At 44.1% G+C, this 19,251-nt stretch overlaps 1 protein-coding gene across 1 annotated transcript; it reads right to left on the reverse strand.

Moving 5' to 3' along the window:
* Positions 1–4,401: 4,401 nt before the first annotated feature.
* Positions 4,402–15,334, reverse strand: KLF17 (KLF transcription factor 17). The gene is made up of 3 exons (XM_044383591.2): positions 15,275–15,334; positions 4,992–5,847; positions 4,402–4,646 (listed from the first exon to the last, which is right to left on the reverse strand). Exons 1-3 carry the CDS (start codon positions 15,332–15,334, stop codon positions 4,402–4,404), a joined length of 1,161 nt encoding a protein of 386 aa, XP_044239526.1.
* Between the last annotated feature and the right edge of the window lie 3,917 nt (positions 15,335–19,251).

Genomic DNA, 19,251 nt, shown 5'->3' on the forward strand with positions numbered 1-19,251 from the left:
TCCAACTAACTCCAAGAAAGTAAAATGCATGCCAGGAATAAAAATAAAAAAAAACAGGGGCGCCTGGGTGGCACAGCGATTAAGCGTCTGCCTTCGGCTCAGGGCGTGATCCCGGCGTTCTGGGATCGAGCCCCACGTCAGGCTCCTCTGCTGGGAGCCTGCTTCTTCCTCTCCCACTCCCCCTGCTTGTGTTCCCTCTCTCGCTGGCTGTCTCTATCTCTGTCAAATAAATAAATAAAAAATCTTAAAAAAAAAATATGTAAAGGAATAAAACAAAATCCAGCAACCAACAATGCACATTCACAACTGTCTGGCATCCAGTACAAAATTATCAGCTATTCAAAGAAGCAGGAAAATAAGGACAACTATCAAGAGAAAAACCAATCATTAGACTCAGAAATGACAAACATGATGGAACCAGCATCTGAGGACATTAAAACAGCTATTTTAACTATGCTTCATATGTTCAAGGGAGAGAAAATATGAGCATGGGAAGGAGAGAAATAGAAGATTCTAAAAAGATCCAGATGGAATTTCTAGAGATGAGAAGTACAGTATCTGAAAAACTGAGAGCAGATTACACCAGAAGAAAAGATCGGTTAGCATGAAAACATCTAAAATGAGAAAGAAAAGACTGAAAAAAAATGGACAGAGCATCAGTGGCCTGTGGGATGACGGCAAACAGTCTATTATATGGCAGATTCTTTGTCAGGAAGAAAAGGGGAGGGGGACAAAAAATTGACAAAACATGGCCAAAAAATTACAAATTTTATTAAGACTATAAACTTTTAGATGGAAGACACTCAATGAACACCAAACAGAATAAACAAAGTTCAAAACTACATGAAACAGACCACTGTGTGGTTTAAGAATAATACATATGTTAAAAACAAAGAAAAGCAAGCACAGATTCACTAAAACTCAGGATAGTGGTAACCTCTGTGGAGGTCGAGGAATGTGGTGAGAGGGGAGCACGAAGGCTGCAAATCTATTAGTATGTGCTTTTTTTGAAGTGGCATAAAGGGTAAATAAGTTATTACTTTAAACTGTATATAAGCAAACTTTTGTGCATATGGTAGACATCAACAATAAAAATACAGAAAAATAATTTGATCCATTCTCCTCCCACGTCACTTAGAACACAAGCTATAAACCTGGGAGTTACCCTTGACCGCTCCCTCCCCGACCAAATCCGGCTGTATCAGGGTTGATTTTCTCTCTTAAGTCTTCCTGCTCCTCTGTCTACACTACCACACCCCGTCCAAGCCACCTTCCACGCTCGCCTGAACACTCCCTTTCTCTTTAAGCAGAAGAAACCTTTTTTAAATGTGACTAATTCTCTCTTCAGTTTGAAGGTGTCAATCTTGTCCCACTTGCTATCTGATGCAGAGATAAGTAAATTGCCCAAGGCCACACGGCCAGGAATTGGCGGAGGCAGGATTCAACATCTATTAATCTTACTTGGGAGCCCACAAGGTCTTTACCCCACCCACTATCCTGCCTGGTGTTGAACAGGGTAATACGGGGAAGGCTTAGCCATGGCCTGCCATAAGGTAACCTGGAAACTTTTTCTCTTCCAGTAACTTCCTCACCTCCTTATCTGCCTCCTACTTAGTCCTTACCTCTGAGCTCAAACCATATTTCCTTGAGGGAATGCCTTCCTAACCCCCTTGTCCTATTACAGGCAAGTCCCTGATAATTGTCCTCACTGCACTCTGTACATATCTATCATCCTTCCTCCACTAGATTGTGACCTCCACAGGGCAGGGGCCCATGTTGCCCCCCACTGTAGTGTATGTGGCACACCCCACCCACTCTGGCTCCTTCCAGTTACATTCTTTGGTGAAGGTGATGCGTCACCAACAGACCTCTCTCTTATGTCCCAACAAGCAACCTGGCCTTCTGACCCTACCAGCAGGAATGTGTGTGAGCCAAGTAGGGCAGGGGGTGGAGACCAGCCCTGGCCCACTGAGCATGAGATGTTCTGCTTCACAGAAGGGACCCAGTGCCCAGGTGGGAATGAAAGAAACTTCGGGCACTTGAGACCTAGGGCCACTCACTGGGTCACAGTCAGGTACCCCTGCCCTTATTTATCATGCCCACTCCCCTCACTCAGAGTTTGGGTGGAAGGCACCTGACTGCCTGGCCCAGGTACACTGGGGCCACTAGGGGAATAGACCAAGGTGGCCATGCAGGAGGAGGTGAGGGTGGGGATGGGGGTGACAGGCGTCACTACGTCTCTGGGACTTCCACAATGCCCAGAATAAGTCTGTGCCCCCAGAGGTTTGGCTCCTCTCTTTGGCAACATTGAGTGCTTTCAGAATGTTTAGCTGTGGTCTTAATGCCCCACAGCAAGGCACCGTCATGCTCTCAGTCCTTAGTGTCCAACACAGGACATGACCAAGGGTACACCTCCAGGAAATGGAGGTCTAGCTAACCCGCATGAGTCCTTCAGGATTGACTCAGGCACCTCTTTGAGAAGTCTTTCTTCCCTGACACACCCTTCCAGTTTTCCGGTGCCCCCCACCATGAGTTCCCACAGCTGGGATGCTCTTCGTAGTGGGCTCAAAGAACATTTGTTGAGGGGCGCCTGGGTGGCTCAGTCGTTAAGCGTCTGCCTTCGGCTCAGGGCGTAATCCCGGCATTCTGGGATCGAGCCCCGCCTCAGGCTTCTCCGCTGGGAGCCTGCTTCTTCCTCTCCCACTCCCCCTGCTGTGTTCCCTCTCTCGCTGGCTATCTGTCAAATAAATAAAATCTTAAAAAAAAAAAAAAAGAACATTTGTCGAATGAATGGAAGCTTGCTGGTTGACTCTCCTCTGAGCAGCTGTGTTGGTCCTGCAGTCTGTCCGGAATTCTTTTCTCTTCATTTACCTGCTCAGTTTATTCCAACATTTAAGGGAGTACTAGATGTTAAACATCCTCACCGAGCTCAAGGATGACTTCCCCCAGAAAGCCTTTCTGACCCTCCCGTTTGGTGCTTCTCCTCTCCATGGCCACCACACCCAGGTGGACTTCTCAGCCCCTAGACCAAGGTGATCCCTTGGACACTAGAACTGCACGTGATTCATCTCTTTGTGGCCATCACCGGGCAATGCTTGGCAACACCTGCAGAAGGTATCATCTCTAGGGTTGAGAGATCCTGGTTGGGATCCCAGCTCTACCACCTGAGTTTGGGAAAGTTCCTTTCTATTAGTTTGCTGGTCAGTGGAATGGTTGGCTGAGAAGTCCAGAAATGAGACTCAAAACTACCTGAGTACCCAGGATAGTCTTTATGCTCTCAACCCTACGGGAGGAAAAAGGACAGGACAGAGCCTTTAATATCTGGTATTTGGTAGCCCAGGTACCTGGGCTCAGTTAGGGGAGGAGAGGAAGTTACAACAGGCTTTGTCCTTCTCTGTCCCAGTCTAATGTCCTCCACCTACAAGGCACCTAGAAAACAGAGCCTAAAACAAGAACTAAGTACTGATGTTTTTATTTGAGAGGTCCAAACCCAGGGCACTGAGTGAGAAAAGGGAAGCAAGACAGGCAAGAACTGATGGTAGTGCAAAGTGATAGCAGTTGGGTCCTGCTTCATGAAAAGCCTTGAAAAACACAGCAGGTATGTCCAATGGCGATCTCTTGGTGGAACTGTTTGGAGAAACAGTGCCTTGCAGCAATTGAGAAAAGGGAGGGAAGAAGGTATTTAACTGCCTGACTCTCTCCCATCTCCCATTAGTCAGATGTTATCTCAGGAGCATTAACTCCCCCACATTTTGGGGTTGCTAATAGCAACTTGAGATGCCAGATTCCATGCCCTGCAGTGGGGCATTCCATCCAAGTCTGGAAGCTATAGGAGTGACAATCTCTGGGCATGTGACTGATGAGCGCCAGAGAGAATTTAATTCAGTATGTAAGACGTGTCCAAAACAGTCCACTACTGTTTTTCTCATTTACCAGATGTGGAAACATGGCATAGTAATCAAAGACCTCTTCCGAGGTCACATGACTAGTAAGTGGTAAATTTAGGATTTAAACATAGTCTGGCTCTGGAAACTATAGAAGACCAAGATAAGGAAGTTGGATTTTACGTAGCAGGCAAAGGAGAGTCACTAAAGAGTTTCAAGCTGGGGAGTGACACAAGATAAAGAGCTTTTCGGTAAAGCTCCCAGTCTCCACTTTCCTCCATTTTCCCCCATTTTCCCATGTGGCTAAACTTGGCAAACGTAGGTGGCCCCAGGGAGGCGAGGGCGTGCAAGACAGTTTTGAGGAGTCTCAGACTGGGTCCAGAGCTCATATAGGCTTTAACACCATCTCATAATCTTTCTCTGTCTCCATCTAAGCCTATACCTACCGAAGACTAGGTGGTCAGAGGCAGACAAGATCTGGGTAGAGAAGCCAAGATGAGAAGAAGAGGAGATTGGCCTAAAGACCAGGAGCAGGAAGACCAGCCATCTGTCCATTGTTGGCCTGTGGGCCTGGGGATCCTGGCCCCCGTTGATGAATCCTTTGGTGTTGCCTGAGATGGTCAGATCTCATGAACAGTCGGCCGCACTGATCACATCTATGTGGTCGATATCCGGTGTGTATCCTCATATGTCGTCCAAGCTCATCAGAACGGAAGAAAGACCACATACAGCCTTCCCATATGCATTTATAGGGCCTTTCACCTGTGAGGAGGTGACAAGGGACAGAAGATATTAAGTAGAAGAATATGCCAGCAGGTGCAACGGGAGGGGTCTGACTCTATTGAGGAAGAGCAGTCAAGGCTGAGAAACCAGAAGAAAACCAAGGACCAAGGGAAAGTGGTGAGGAGGCAACACAATCAGCAGATTCTGGCAAGGCCACATGGGACGGTGGGAAAGCAAAGTGGTGGGGCCCATACAGCTTGACCCCAAGCTTGAAGGATGGCCAAGCGAATCCCAAGCCATTACAAACCAGTGGTCTAGCACAAATCTAAAGCCTAGAGACTCTTCTACCCCACCCAACACTACCCCACCTGACACCTCATTCACCTGTGTGTTTGCGTTGGTGACTCACGAGGTGGGAGCGCTTAGTATAAGCTTTTCCACAGCTTTCATATTGGCAGCAGTAAGGCCTTGAAACCAGGCCTCTCCTCCTGAGAGCCCTTTCCTGGGCCCTGGAGTTCTGCTCTGCTCTCTGTGGAGCATGCATGGGTTGCTCGGGTAAGGGGTCTTCCTGGGAGCCCGGTTGGCAAAGAGAGTCCTGGGATTCTAAAGCCAGAGATGATGGGGACCCAGCAGGGTTCATCCTAAACACATGGGATTCTCTAGGGGGCAATATTTGAGTCAAAGAAGGGAGCATTGCCTGGGCTTCAGTAGAAGGCATGGTTGGGGCCAGTAACATCTTAGGTATTAAAGAGTCTCTGTTAGAAGGTACTGTTAGGGGGCCAGAATAAGGCATTGTTGGCACATTGATGGGGGATGTCACTGAGATTCCATTAGGAGCTGAGACTGGCAGCCCACTGGGGGGCATCCTTAAATTTCTACCAAAGGTCATGGCCAGCCCTGGAGTACTGGGCTCTCCTAAGGGCATCATCTGGGGCCCCTTGAAAATCATCATTCCTGGCTGGGCGGGAGATATTCCCTCACAGTAAATCATCTGGGAAGGAGTGCGTGTCACTTGGGAGCAGTAGCTCACACCATGTTCAGGCAGCGACATACTGAACTGTGGCCCCATTTCACTTGCATTCTGCCTGGGTGCCTCAGCTAAAGCCAAGGGGATCCTCTCCAGCTCTGTGCACTGAAGAAAGTGTTGAATGCCTGATGCGCCATCATTCCAAGAGGTGTGCACTCCACTGCGTCTAGGAGATGGAGACATGTCCAAGATGGACATTGACTTCTCGGTATCCTTGAAGAGAGAACAGTGAAATTCACCCTAGTTCAAATTCCAGGTCCACACGTCCCTCCTTTCCCATCTCCAGACCCAAACCTAATCCCGCCTCCAATATCTCTTGCCTAAATTATCCTACCTCCAAGACATTCTCCAGTTTGGATGTTCCAAGATGCAGGTCTGGCTGATAGGAGCACAGTGGAGCCCTAGATGTGACTCATGCCATTTTTCCTCCTTCTCATGTTTTTGTTTATTTCATAAAAAGCAACAAAGAGAGCAAATAAAATACTCCACAACCTACGCCTTCAGCAAAACTTTGATCTTTAAGTGTGAGGGTGAAAGAGCATCCAAAATCAGCAGGAGTGCAGAAAGCCACAAGAGTAAGAAGAACTGAGAGTTCAGATGGGTCATGGCTCTAGGCAAACTTAAGAAAGCATCTGCAAATATTTACTTTCGGAAGACAGTCTCAGCTCAGTTGGAACTGGAAGAGGCGAGGAAAAGAGGCAGACTTTTAACACAGGTAGGAGACTGGCTTGGAAGTCAAGAGGCAGTATTCCTGGGTGACTGAGTGGTGTGAAGGGAAGCAGAGAAGAGACTGGTGGTGGAACCTCTTGAAACAGGACAGAATCCAAGAATCATATTTTCTAAAGCTGGCCATCACTGTAGCATTAGAGAGAGCTCTTGAGCTGAGAAACAGGGAAAGTCACCCCATAACCTCCCATCTACTCCTCCACTGTGACAGTCCAGAAAAGACCAAACCATTCAAACATGAAAACCAAAACATAAGTTAAAAATACAGTATCCATAAAAGATACTAAAACATCAACAGAAACTGAAGACTGCAATCTCAAAAAAAAAAAAAAAAAAATTTCAGGGCTCCTGGGGGGGTTCAGTCAGTTAAGCATCTGCCTTCAGCTCAGGTCATGATGGGGCGGGGGTCCTGGGATGGAGCCCGGTATCTTTCCCTCTGCCCCTCCCCCTTGCTCATGCTCATGGGCTCTCTCGCTCTCTTTCTCTTAAATAAATAAAATCTTGTAAAAATTCACCAGAAAAAATGTTGCCACAGATCAAGGAAAAATGAGCAACATTCTCTCCCTCTCTCTCTCTCTCTCTCTCTCTCTCTCACACACACACACACACACACACACACACACACACACAAAGAAAGCAAACTTAAGAAAGCAATTTCGGCTCTTACACCAATTACAGAAACATCACAGAGCAGAAATAGTGGAATTCAAAGAAGTTAAGTCCAGATAATAGGCTACAAATTATATTAGAGGGGAGGGAGGGGACAATGATAAGGGGCATTGGAGGAGCTTCTGTGGTGGTGGCAATGTTTCACAGATCTCCACTTTGTAATAATCCATTAGGCTGTACACTTATCTTCACTTCTCTGAGTGTTATTTTTCATTAAAATAGTTTCAAAATAATACTGTGAGAAATCAGGATTTTCAGCAAGTGAAAAATTCTATTACAAAAATCAGAGTAAAAATCAAGTAACAATAATGGTGAATTTAAATAGGAAATATTCTATACATTTTCCCACCTAAGAGGGAATTTATAGCTATAAATGCTTATAATAACAAAAAATATACCAACAACCTAGCTTTACACCTTAAGGAACTAGAAAAAGAAGAATGAACTAACCCCAGAGCTATAGATATTAGAAGGAAATATTAGAATATCAATGAAACCAAGAGTTGGTTTTTGAAGAGATTAACAAAATTGCCAAACCTTTAGCTAGATTGACCAAGAAAAACATGAAACTGAGGACATTACTACCAATTTTACAGAAATTAAAAAGATTATGAGAGTACCATGAACAATTTCATGCCAACAATTTGGATAACCTAAATGAAATGGATAAATTCCTAAAAAGAGAAAAACCTACCAACACTGAATCATGAAGAAATAGAAAATCTATACAGACCCATAACTAGTAAAGAGACTGAATCAGTAATCGAAAGCCTCCAGAACAAAAAAAAAGCCTGAAGTTGATGGCTTCATGGTGAAGTCTAAACATTTAAACAAAGGTATCGACGCTTCTCAAATTCTTCCAAAAAACAAAAGAGGAGGGGCGCCTGGGTGGCACAGCGGTTAGGTGTCTGCCTTCGGCTCAGGGCGTGATCCCGGCGTTATGGGATCGAGCCCCACATCAGGCTCCTCTGCTGGGAGCCTGCTTCTTCCTCTCCCACTTCCCCTGCTTGTGTTCCCTCTCTTGCTGGCTGTCTCTATCTCTGTCAAATAAATAAATAAAATCTTAAAAAAAAAAAAAGAGGAGGGAATATTTACTAACTCATTCTAGCATTGCCTTGATACCAAAGCCAGACAAAGACATCACAAGTAAAATAAACAACAGACCAACATCTTTCATGAATATAGATGCAAAAAATTCCTCAAAAAAAATTTAACAAATTAAATCCACCAGCATATTTTTTTCCACCAGATATTAATCAGATTATACAACATGACCAAGTGTAATTTATTCCAGGAATGCAAGGCTGATTCAGCATCTGAAAATCAAAGTAAAATAAAGGGCGGGGGAGCAGAAAAAGCATTTGGAACAATCCAATACCCCTCGTGATTAAGGTAAAAAAAAAAAAACTCTCAAAAAACCGAATAGAAAAAAAACCTTCCGGGGCGCCTGGGTGGCACAGTGGTTAAGTGTCTGCCTTCGGCGCAGGGCGTGATCCCGGCATTACGGGATCAAGCCCCACGTCAGGCTCCTCCACTATGAGCCTGTTTCTTCCTCTCCTACTCCCCCTGCTTGTGTTCCCTCTCTCGCTGGCTGTCTCTATCTCTGTCGAATAAATAAATAAAATCTTTAAAAAAAAAAAAAAGAAAAGAAAAAAAACCTTCCAACTTGATAAGGATGCCGGCTTTTACCATTTTTATTCAATATTGTATTGGAAGTTCTAACCAGAGCAATTAGATAAGAAAAACAAAGGGCATCTATGGGGGGGGGGAAGTAAACTATCTGTTCCCAGATGATACGATCTTATATATAAAAAACCCTAAGGATTATACATACACACACACACACAGGCCTATTAGAACTAATAAATTCAGCAGAAGTAGTAAGATTCATTTTTATAAAGATTTTATTTGTTTATTTGAGAGAGAGCACGTGCATGTGAGTGGCAGGGAGGGGCAGAGGGAGAGGGAGAGGCTCTCAAGCAGACTCTGCACTACCCGTGGAGCCCAGCTCGGGGTTCCATTCCACAACCCTGAGATCATGACCTGAGCTGAAACCAAGAGTCAGACACCTAACCAACTGAGCCACCCAGGCACCCCAAAAGTAGTAAGATTGAAATTAGAGACATGAGTAGATACTTTTCCAAAGAAGACATACAGATGGCCAACAGACACATGAAAAAATGCTCAACATCACTCATCAGGGAAATACAAATCAAAACCATGATGAGACACCACCTCACACTTGTCAGAACGGCTAAAATTAACAACAGAAGAAACACCAGGTGTTGGCAAGGATACAGAGAAAGGGGAATCCTCTTGCACTGTTGGTGGGAATGCAAACTGGGGCAGCCTCTCTGGAGAACAGTATGGAGGTTCCTCAAAAAGTTAAAAATAGAGCTACCCTATGACCCAGCAATTGCACTACTAGGTATTTACTCAAAGTATATAAAAATACAGATTCAAAGAGGGTACATGCACCCCCATGTCTATAGCAGCATTATCAACAATAGCCAAACTATGGAGAGAGCCCAAATGTCCATCGACTCATGAATGGATAAAGATGTGTGTGTGTGTGTGTATATATATATATATATATATATATATATATATATATATATATTCTATTCTATTGCATATATATATGTGCAATGACTACTACTCAATCATCGAAAAGAATGAAATCTTGGGGGCACCTCTGTGGCTCAGTCAGTTAAGTGATTGACTCTTAATTTCAGCTCAGGTCATGATCTCAGGGTCATGAGATCAAGCCCCATACTGGGCTCTGTGCTAGGTGTGGAACCTGCTTAAAAGTCTCTCTCTCCCTCTCCCTCTGCCCTTTCCCTCACCTCCCTCTCCCTCTCATAAAAAAATAATTAAAAAAAAAAGAAAAAATCTTGCCATTTGCAATGATGTGGATGGAGCTAGAGTGTATTATGCTAAATGAAATTAGTCAGTCAGAGAAAGACAAAAACCATTATGATCTCATTCATATGGAATTTAAGAAAGAAAACAGATGAACATATGCGAAAGGGGAAAAAAAGGAGAGAGGGAAAAACCGTAAGAGACTCTTAATGATACGAACAAACTGCGAGTTGTTGGAGGGGAGGTGGGGGGGTGGGCTAGATGGGTGATAGATATTAAGGAGGGCATTTGTGATGAGCACTGGGTGCTGTATGTAAGTGATAAATCACTGAATTCTACTCCTTTTAAGATCTTATTTGTCGGAGGGCGAGAGTGAATATGCAGGGGGAGCAACAGGCAGAGGGAGAAGCAGGCTCCCTGCTGAACAAAGAGCCCGATGGAGGACTCCATCCCAAGACCTTGGGATCATGACTTGAGCTGATGGCAGACACTTAACCGACTGAGCCACCCAAGCGTCCCTGAATTCTGCTCCTGAAACCAATATTGCACTGTAGGTTAACTAAAATTTAAATTAAAAAAAGATTCAAATTCAACACACAAAAATCAGTTGTTTCTATACACTGAGAATGAACTATCTGTAAAGGAAATTAGAAAATCAATTCAATTTACAATAGCATCAAAAAGAATTAAGTGCTTAGAAATAACCAAGGAGGTTAACTTAATCACTGAAAACTATAAAACATTACTGAAAGAAATTAAATACATAATAAATGCAGAGACATCTTAATGTTGGATTGTAAGACTTTAATAGTTATGATGTCAGTGCTAGCCAAAACAATCTACAGATTCCATACGACCCCTACCAAAATACCTTTTTTTGCAAAAATAGAAAAATCTACCCCTTAAAATTCATATTGAATTTCAAAGGACTCCAAGTAGCCAAAAACAATCTTGAAAAAGAACAAAATTGGAAAATTTACACTTCCTGATTCAAAACTGACTACAAAACTAAGTCATCAAAACAATGTAATATTAGCATTAAGTACAGACCTATTCACTAACAGAAAGGAACAGAGCCCAGAAATAAACACCCAGACATATGGTCAAATGATTTTCAACAAGGGTGCAAGATCGTTGAACTGGGGAAAGGAAAGCCTTTTCAATAAATGGTGCTGGTATAACTGCATATCCACATGCAAAAGAATGAAGGGCCCTTACTTAATACCACATACGAAAATTAATTCAAAATAGATCAAAGACCTGAACATAAGAGCTAAACTCTTAGAAGGAAACATAGGAGAAAAGCTTCTTGACGTTGGATTTGGCAATGATTTCTCGGATATGACACTAAAGGCACAGTCAACAACAAAAAGAGATGAAGTTGGACTTCATCAAATTAAAATCTTTTGTGCATCAAAAGACACCACCAGCAGAGTATAAAGGCAACCCACAGAATGGGAGAAAACATCCGCAAATCACATTATCTAACGGAGACTAATATCCAGAAAATATAGAGCGCTCCTAAAACTTAACCTAAAAACAAACAACCCGATTCAAAAATGGGCAAGGGACTTAACTAGACTTTTCTCCAAAGATCTATAAATGGCCAATAAGCAAAGGAAAGATGCTCAACATAAAGCATCATCAGGGAAATGAAAGTCAAAGCCACAAAGGGTACCACCTCACACCCATTTAACATGATTGTTATCAAGAAACAAAAAAAACAAAAACCCAAAGCTTTGGCAAGATCTGGAGAAATTAGAAACCTCGTGCACTGATGGTAGGAATGTAAAATGATGCGGCCACTATGGAAAACAGTATGACAGCCCCTCAACAAATTAAAAACAAAATTACTATAGGATGCAGGAACTCCACTTCTGGTATCAACCTGCAAGGACTAAAAGCAGGGACTGAAACAGACACTTGTACACAGCATCATTCACAGTAGCCAAAATGTGGAAGCTACCCAAGTGTCCATCAGCAGATGAATGGATGAACGAAATGTGGTATATACCTACACTGGAATATTATTTAGCTTTAAAAAAAAAGAGGAGGAAATTCTGATACATACTTCAACATGAATGAACCTGGACGACATTAAACTAAGTCAAATCATCTAGTCACGAAAGGACAAAAAATGTATGGTTCCATTTGTATGAGATATTTAAAGAAGTCAAATTCAAAGACACAAAGTAGCATGGTGATTGCCTGCCAGGGATTTGGGCAGGGGGGAATTGGGAAGTTACTTTTTACTGGTTAAAGAGTTTCAGTTTGGACGGCAGAGGAGCATAGCGGAAGGGAGGGAAAAATGAAGCAAGACGAAACCAGAGAGGGAGACAAACCCTAAGAGACTCTTAATCATAGGATACAAACTGAGGGTTGCTGGAGGGGATGGGGTGCGGGGGGATGGGGGAACCGGGTGACGGACACTGGGGACCGTATGTGGTATAAGGTATTATATAAGATTGGGTATTATATAAGATCGATAAATCTCAGACCTGTACCCCTGAAACAAATAATACATTATGTATTAATTAATGGAATTTAAATTAAAAAATAAAAATTAAAAATAAAAAAGTTTCAGTTTGGGAAGATGAAAAAAGTTGTGGAGATTAATAGTGGGGATGGTTGCATAGTAATGTGAATATGATTAATGCCACTAATTATACACTTAAACATGGTTATAATATTTTTGTTATGTAGATTTTACCATACTTTTTTAAATGTCTAAAAAAGGACACAGAAGGGGTTCCCACTGGCCAAATTTGTGACAATTTGAGAATCAAAAAGAATAATGACTATAGGTTTCATAGAAGCTTTGACCATTGTGAATTGAAGTGAAAATTAAGTGTTTTTTTAATCTCTTTCTGGTAAGAAACGTATTTCAAAATCACCAAAAGAGTCCGGTGGTTTAAGAAAAATCCTACTTTACAGAAGAACACAAACTAATAAATGTGGAAGGAATGGCAGAATTGGAAAATCATTATTTTACCACCCTTACTAAAACTTTTGATTAAGGAAAAATTAATAATATTTGGTTGACATTGGTAGGTGAATGATTGCTTGGGAACTGGGCATTTGGGCGTATCCGAGATAATGTTACAGGGATTACTTTCTGACCACAAGGCTAAATGTTAAGTTTGAATAGAGAGATCAGTCAGGCTTTTCACTACCTTAATTCAAGCGCCAAGCCTAGTGTCACCCAAATGTGGGAAGCCAGATGTGTCTCCTGATGAAGACGGAGCCTACGGTACCTCTGAGACCTTCTCACCAACCATGAGGAATCCAATGAAGCTTTAAGGTTCTAACTTCAGCTTAGAACTGACACAGAGCTACGAGATCAAGCTAAATTATACCATGAGAACGCGATGGGATATATCCCAAGAAGGAACCGTCTACAAGACAAAAGTTAGGATCATGAAAAATGGAAAGTCAGGCAGTCAGGAAAAAAGAAAACTATTCTAATTTCAAAGAAACTCAAGAGATGTAACCACCAGATGCAGCGTGTGGTCTTAAATCGGATCCTGGTTTGGATGGATTAGTGTAAAGGACGTTTTAGGGACAACTAGGGGAATCTGAATAAGAATTACATTTCAGATGATATTAAGAAATTAGGATTTTGGTAGGTTTGAAAATGTTTTGACTACGGAAGAAAATAATTTTCTTTCACCCTAGAAGGGTCGGGGAGGTCCTGTTTTACTCACCACTAGACACAGTCGCATGAAGCAGGCACGGGACAGGCTCCAGGTAAGTGTCTACCGGATGGGTAGCTCGGGGGGGGCTCAGTCCCTTTTTCCTCCCTCTCAGTGATGGCCCTCTTTTATTTTTCCTGATCCTTCACAGGCACACTTCTTTGGAAATGCTTAAAACACACACCTCCACCACTACCCTGCCTAATTATTCCTCCAAATCCAATCTAGCCCCCATTTCTCCACAGAAACCACTTCCATAAAGGTCATCAATGACCTTCATTCATGTCACTAAGTCCAAACATTTGTCAGACCCCGTCTTGCTTGACCCCTGCGGAGCTCCTGAGACTACTGACCACACTTTTCTTGAACTGTTTTCCTCCCTGGGCCTTGGGGACACATTTTGTCACACTTGCTCGGTTTTTCTCCTTCCCTTCTCCCTGGTCCTCCTCCTCAGTCACCCCTACAGGTTTCCCTTACGGGCTACTTTCTAGGCAATCTTTCTCATGCTAATGATCCATTCAGGTTTATAGTCCACTTATTCTTAAACCAGTAGCTCCAGGGCAGACTTCTCCTGAATCTTCCAGCTGCGGAATGCTCGGTCCACTTGGATAGCCCAAAGGCACTTCAATGGACTGATCTACAATTCCTGCTCGTCCTTACTCGCCCACCCACAAGAGTAAAAAACCAGCCTGTTCCTTCTCATCCTTTGGTCTCTCACAAAATGTCACTACTCTTGCCCAACAGTGCAAGCCAGAAATCTGGTAAGGTGTCCTGGATGGCTCCTTCACCACCTAGTTGCAAGTTAATTATCAATTCTTGTGGTGTCTACCTCCAAAAACATGTCCAAGTTCTATTCGGTTTTCTCTCTCTCCACACTTCCCTCCCTCATTAGGCTGCCATTTTAGTTCTCACCTGGATCATCACAGTACCTTTCCAACAATCGCCTCGAATTCTGCCCACCTCTATCAGGGCACTCTACAAAATCAAATCTAATCACGACTGATCACATTTAAATTCCTCAGTGGCTTCCCACTGGCTCGAGCCCTGTACGATCTCTGTAGTCACTCTCCCATCACTCTCTTGGCCTTCGTTCTTGGTCCAGCTTTCACTTCCTCCAAGCTGGAAGCTTACTGTCTCTGGTCTCAGCCCTGCTAACCCTTCACCCAGCCAGTTCCCCAGTTCCAGACCAAATCCTCAGCTGTCTTCTCGACCTCCTAAATCAGCTCAAACACATCTGCTATTTGCTCCTGTGGCCCCCGTCCTTCTCCTTAATAGTAATTTATACACTTCCAATCATTCAGCTCTATATTAATAAAATGGCATAATATCTTATAGTAAGCTCACCACTGTATTCCCAGGGTCTTGGCCAAGGTCTGCCACTTAGTAATTTTTTCCTCCCTGCCTGCTTCCCACTGACTTCCTAACTTTGTCTTCTTTTCTGGATACTCAAGTCCCTTGACAGGGCGTTACCTGGGCCCTTTTTACCCGCAGAGCGCAGCACAGGTGCTAATGCTGGGTGAATATTAATTGCATAAACGACACATGATTTGTCCGCGATCTCCCATCCCTCCCCTTCCCAACCCTATCCCTCACACTTCTAATACCTCAGATTTCTGCTTCCCTTCACCCCCAGCCCTCACCCCCCCCCCCCGCCCCCCACGCCCGGCCCTGGTGCTGACTCCTGGACTCACGGGCACGAGCTGGTGCTGAGCCGGCTGCCACTGTCTCAGCCTCTCGGCCTCCCTCTCCATCTCAGCCTGGGATGGGCTGCACATCAGGGCCGTGTGCGGGTCCAGGCCCGCACCGGAGCACAGCTGAGACGCGCCGCCTCAGCGTCGCAGTCAGACATCCGGCCACCACCACGCCACAATCACAATTGCCTCGCTCAGCTTCTACTTACCACCGTGCCGGGGGGCGGAGCCAAGGGCCGCACCCGCAGACCCACCCATCAGCAGCCGCCCCGCCCGCCCCGCTGCAGCGGGCAACCAGGTCCTGCCCGGACACAGCGGGGTCACGAACGCGGGACCTCAGACCACCACCACATCTTGCGTCTTCTGTCTGCCCCCGCTCGATTTACCCCATCCACCCTTCATTCTGAGCATCTCAGCTTGGCCCGAGCAGGGGTGAGGACACTGAGGTTTCAGACTCCGGGCCTTGTAGACCTCAGAGTGGAAAAACCAGGGCAGGGGGCAGCGGCGGACAGGGGTGTAGGAGACAGGAGAACCTCCAGCAGCACCCCACAGGGTCAGGGTTCTTTGCAGTAAGCTCCCAGAGGCCTGGATCTTCTCTGCTATAAACCAGGTGCCTCTGTCCCTCGTGCTACAAACCAAGTACCGGGAGCTCTGTAGCGCGCGTCTTTATTCCAGAATACTTACCGAATACCTCCTGTGTGTGTCCGCACTGTTTTTTGGAACTAGGGGTATAATGGCAAAGAGACAGAATCAAGGGTCTTTGCTCTCAAGGAATTTTCATGTGAAATGAGCAGACAAATGAATATAATAAAGTCAATAGTTATGATTTTCTTTGGGTGAGAGCCACAGAGAAAACAAAATAGGAAAAAGTGAGCTGAGGACCGAGCGCCTGAAAAGGACCTCCCCATAGGAAGATGGGAGGGATCTGAGGCAGGAGAGAGCTTGGCCTGCTGGAGGAAAAGTAGCGGGACCGGGTGACCTCCCCTGAGTGAGTGCAGGGGTGAGTGGAATGACATGATAGGGAGGGCCTTGGAGACCACGGACAGCAGTTGGAACTTTATTCTAAGTGTGATGAGAAGCCACTGAAGGATTTCAAACAGGAAATTGATAGGATCTAAGTTTTTTAAATAATCGTTGGGCTCCTTTGAGGTTTATGGATTGTAGGAGATGAGATCAAAGCAGGGACACCAGTTTAAAGCTAAAGGAGCTCTCCAGGAAGAGCTGTCAGTATTTGGTGGGGGCGGTGATGGCAATTAGAGAATAGTTTAGAATAAAAAGGGAAAGGACTTGGTAATGGGTTGCAGCGGTAAAGGGCTGAGAGGAAAAGAGGAATCAAAGATGACTCCTAGATCATTGGCTGGAGGAACTGAGTGATGCCCGCACCATTCGGGAATGCGGGAAGATAAGAAGAGCAGATGTGGAGGCAGCTGAAACAATTCGATTTTAGGCATGTTGACTTCGAATTGTCTACTAAGCGTGCTCAGGGAGAGGTTAGGGCTGTAAATATAAATTTGGGTATGGTCAGCACAGAGATGGTGGTTATCAGGCCGTGAGAGGGAATGGAATCAACTAGGGAGCTGGTTAGAGAAAAGGACTGGGGACGGGAACTGAGGACCTCCTCCATCTATATTTAAGGTTCAGCAGAACAGAAAGTTCATCCAAGGAGACTGAGAAGTAACAGACGGAGAAGTAGGGGGAAAGTCAGGAGATTATATTTCAAGAAGCCTAGAGAAGGGGGCGCCTGGGTGGCACAGCGGTTAAGCGTCTGCCTTCGGCTCAGGGCGTGATCCCGGCGTTATGGGATCGAGCCCCACATCAGGCTCCTCCGCTATGAGCCTGCTTCTTCCTCTCCCACTCCCCCTGCTTGTGTTCCCTCTCTCGCTGGCTGTCTCTATCTGTGTTAAATAAATAAATAAAATCTTTAAAAAAAAAAAAAAGAAGCCTAGAGAAGCCTGCATTCAAAAGAGGCACTGCAACCACATCCAAAGCTGCTGAGATAAGAATCAGGATTTGACAAGATGGAGGTCACCGGTGACTGACCAGCAGCTGGAGCCTGGGACTGCTGATCTCGGAGTCGTGAGTTCCAGCCACACATTTGGGCAAAGAGTTTACTTCATAAAATATATGTATTTTTAATATATATATTTATATACTTTTATATTTGTATATATTTTATTTATATATAATTTTATATCTAAAATCATAAAAATATAAATACATATATATTTATAAAAAGAAGATTTGCTATAAATGGGGGCAGAGAAATGAGGTGGTCATTAGGAGGATTAAGGGAGGCTGAACAGGGATCCACCAATAAAGAGAAACTGCTATGAAAGGAGAGAGCCTCGTTAAAGGGGCAGCCCTGATAATTCAAGGAAAGGCAGGCCCTTGAGAACTAGTGGCTGTGCCTCTATAACTAACACCTGCTCAGGTCTCGGCTCAGGTGTCGCCGGCTTCTGGGGCCATCTCTGAGTCCCATGTAATGCCTCTTCCAGTTACCACAAACTAGTGTTCCTCCCAACATGGCATCTAGAATATGTCTGTGCAATGAATCATCTTTGACACATGGAGCAGATGGCTTATTAACACCTCATCCTCTCTAGGATAACATTATTTTCATAATTCAAATTTCGTATTTTCAAATGACCATGAAATGAAAAGAATAATAATGTCCAGAAAAGAAATACGGGAGTGAAAATTTTCTTTTACAAAGCTTGTATGCATATTCGTGCCAGTAAAACAAATGCATACATACAATTTCATATCACAGTACAAAAAAATGAAAAAAGTGGGGGCGCCTGGGTGGCACAGCGGTTGAGCGTCTGCCTTCGGCTCAGGGCGTGATCCCGGTGTTATGGGATCGAGCCCCACATCAGGCTCCTCCGCCATGAGCCTGCTTCTTCCTCTCCCACTCCCCCTGCTTGTGTTCCCTCTCTCGCTGGCTGTCTCTATCTCTGTCGAATAAATAAATAAAATCTTTAAAAAAAAAAAAATGAAAAAAGTACAACTGTTTACGTCAATCATTTTCATATCAACCTGTTTGAACTTTGATCCTTTCATTCCAATCTGATATAATACCTTATGTAAATGCTCATTCAGTAACAAACAAGTAATTTTAATAAAACCAAAACTGCTAGATTGTACCACTGATGTAACATTTGCTTCCCTGATTCATCTTTCATTTTAAAACAGTTAAGAATTTTTTTAAAATAAATTTCCATTTTCAAAGTGTGATTCCAATTCAGTAAAATATTTCGTGTGTGAATTAAAATTTGCATTTAACCAGGGGTGCCTGGGTGGCTCAGTCAGTTGGGCATCTGCGTTCGGCTCAGGTCATGGTCCCAGGGTCCTGGGATCGAGCCCCACATCGGGCTCCCTGCTCCACGGGGAGCCTGCTTCTCTCTCTTCCCCTCCCCCTGCTGTGTTCCCTCTCTCGCTGTCTCACTCTCTGTCAAATAAATAAATAAAATCTTAAAAAAAAAAAAGAATCTTCCATTTCCGCCTTCTCCCCTCCCACTCTGAGGCCCACATATACACACTCTGTTCTGCATTTGCCTCTCTCCTCTGTGCTACTCGAATCGCAGGCCGCGGGTGGTCCCGGTTTGCAAACTCAACCAGTCTGCAACGAGATAGGTGTAGAAATTGAGCAGAACACTTAAAATTCTTACAGCTCTTTGGCAAGTTATTTTTGTGTGTTGAATATAATAATGAAAAACTGGGGCTTGTATTTTGTATGTCCTTTTTTTTTCATTTTATTTTCCTAGTAATTGGTTTTCATTGTGTTTTAGAAAAGAATCCATCCTGACTGATTGGGGGTGGGAAAAAGTTCCCTCACCAAGATAGGTTGAGAAGCACGGGCTTATTTTTATTTCCCTGGGTTCTGGCATAAAAACGCGTTGAGTAGCTGCAAAAGTGAAGGATAAATGAATGCGCTGGACACCTGTGGCTTCCCTACGGTAACAGAATAAACAGAATAA

Source organism: Ursus arctos, unplaced genomic scaffold (genome assembly GCF_023065955.2).
Source record: "Ursus arctos isolate Adak ecotype North America unplaced genomic scaffold, UrsArc2.0 scaffold_12, whole genome shotgun sequence".
In the NCBI taxonomy this organism is placed as follows: domain Eukaryota; kingdom Metazoa; phylum Chordata; class Mammalia; order Carnivora; family Ursidae; genus Ursus; species Ursus arctos.

Excerpts from the sequence above, each read along its gene's own strand:
- KLF17 (XM_044383591.2), bottom strand. The coding sequence starts at position 15,334 with ATGGAGAGGGAGGCCGAGAGGCTGAGACAGTGGCAGCCGGCTCAGCAC. Across the intron at positions 5,848-15,274 it reads CTCAGCACCAGCTCGTGCCC|GATACCGAGAAGTCAATGTC; the intron begins GTGAGTCCAGGA and ends TCTCTCTTCAAG. Across the intron at positions 4,647-4,991 it reads TCACCAACGCAAACACACAG|GTGAAAGGCCCTATAAATGC; the intron begins GTGAATGAGGTG and ends ACCTCCTCACAG.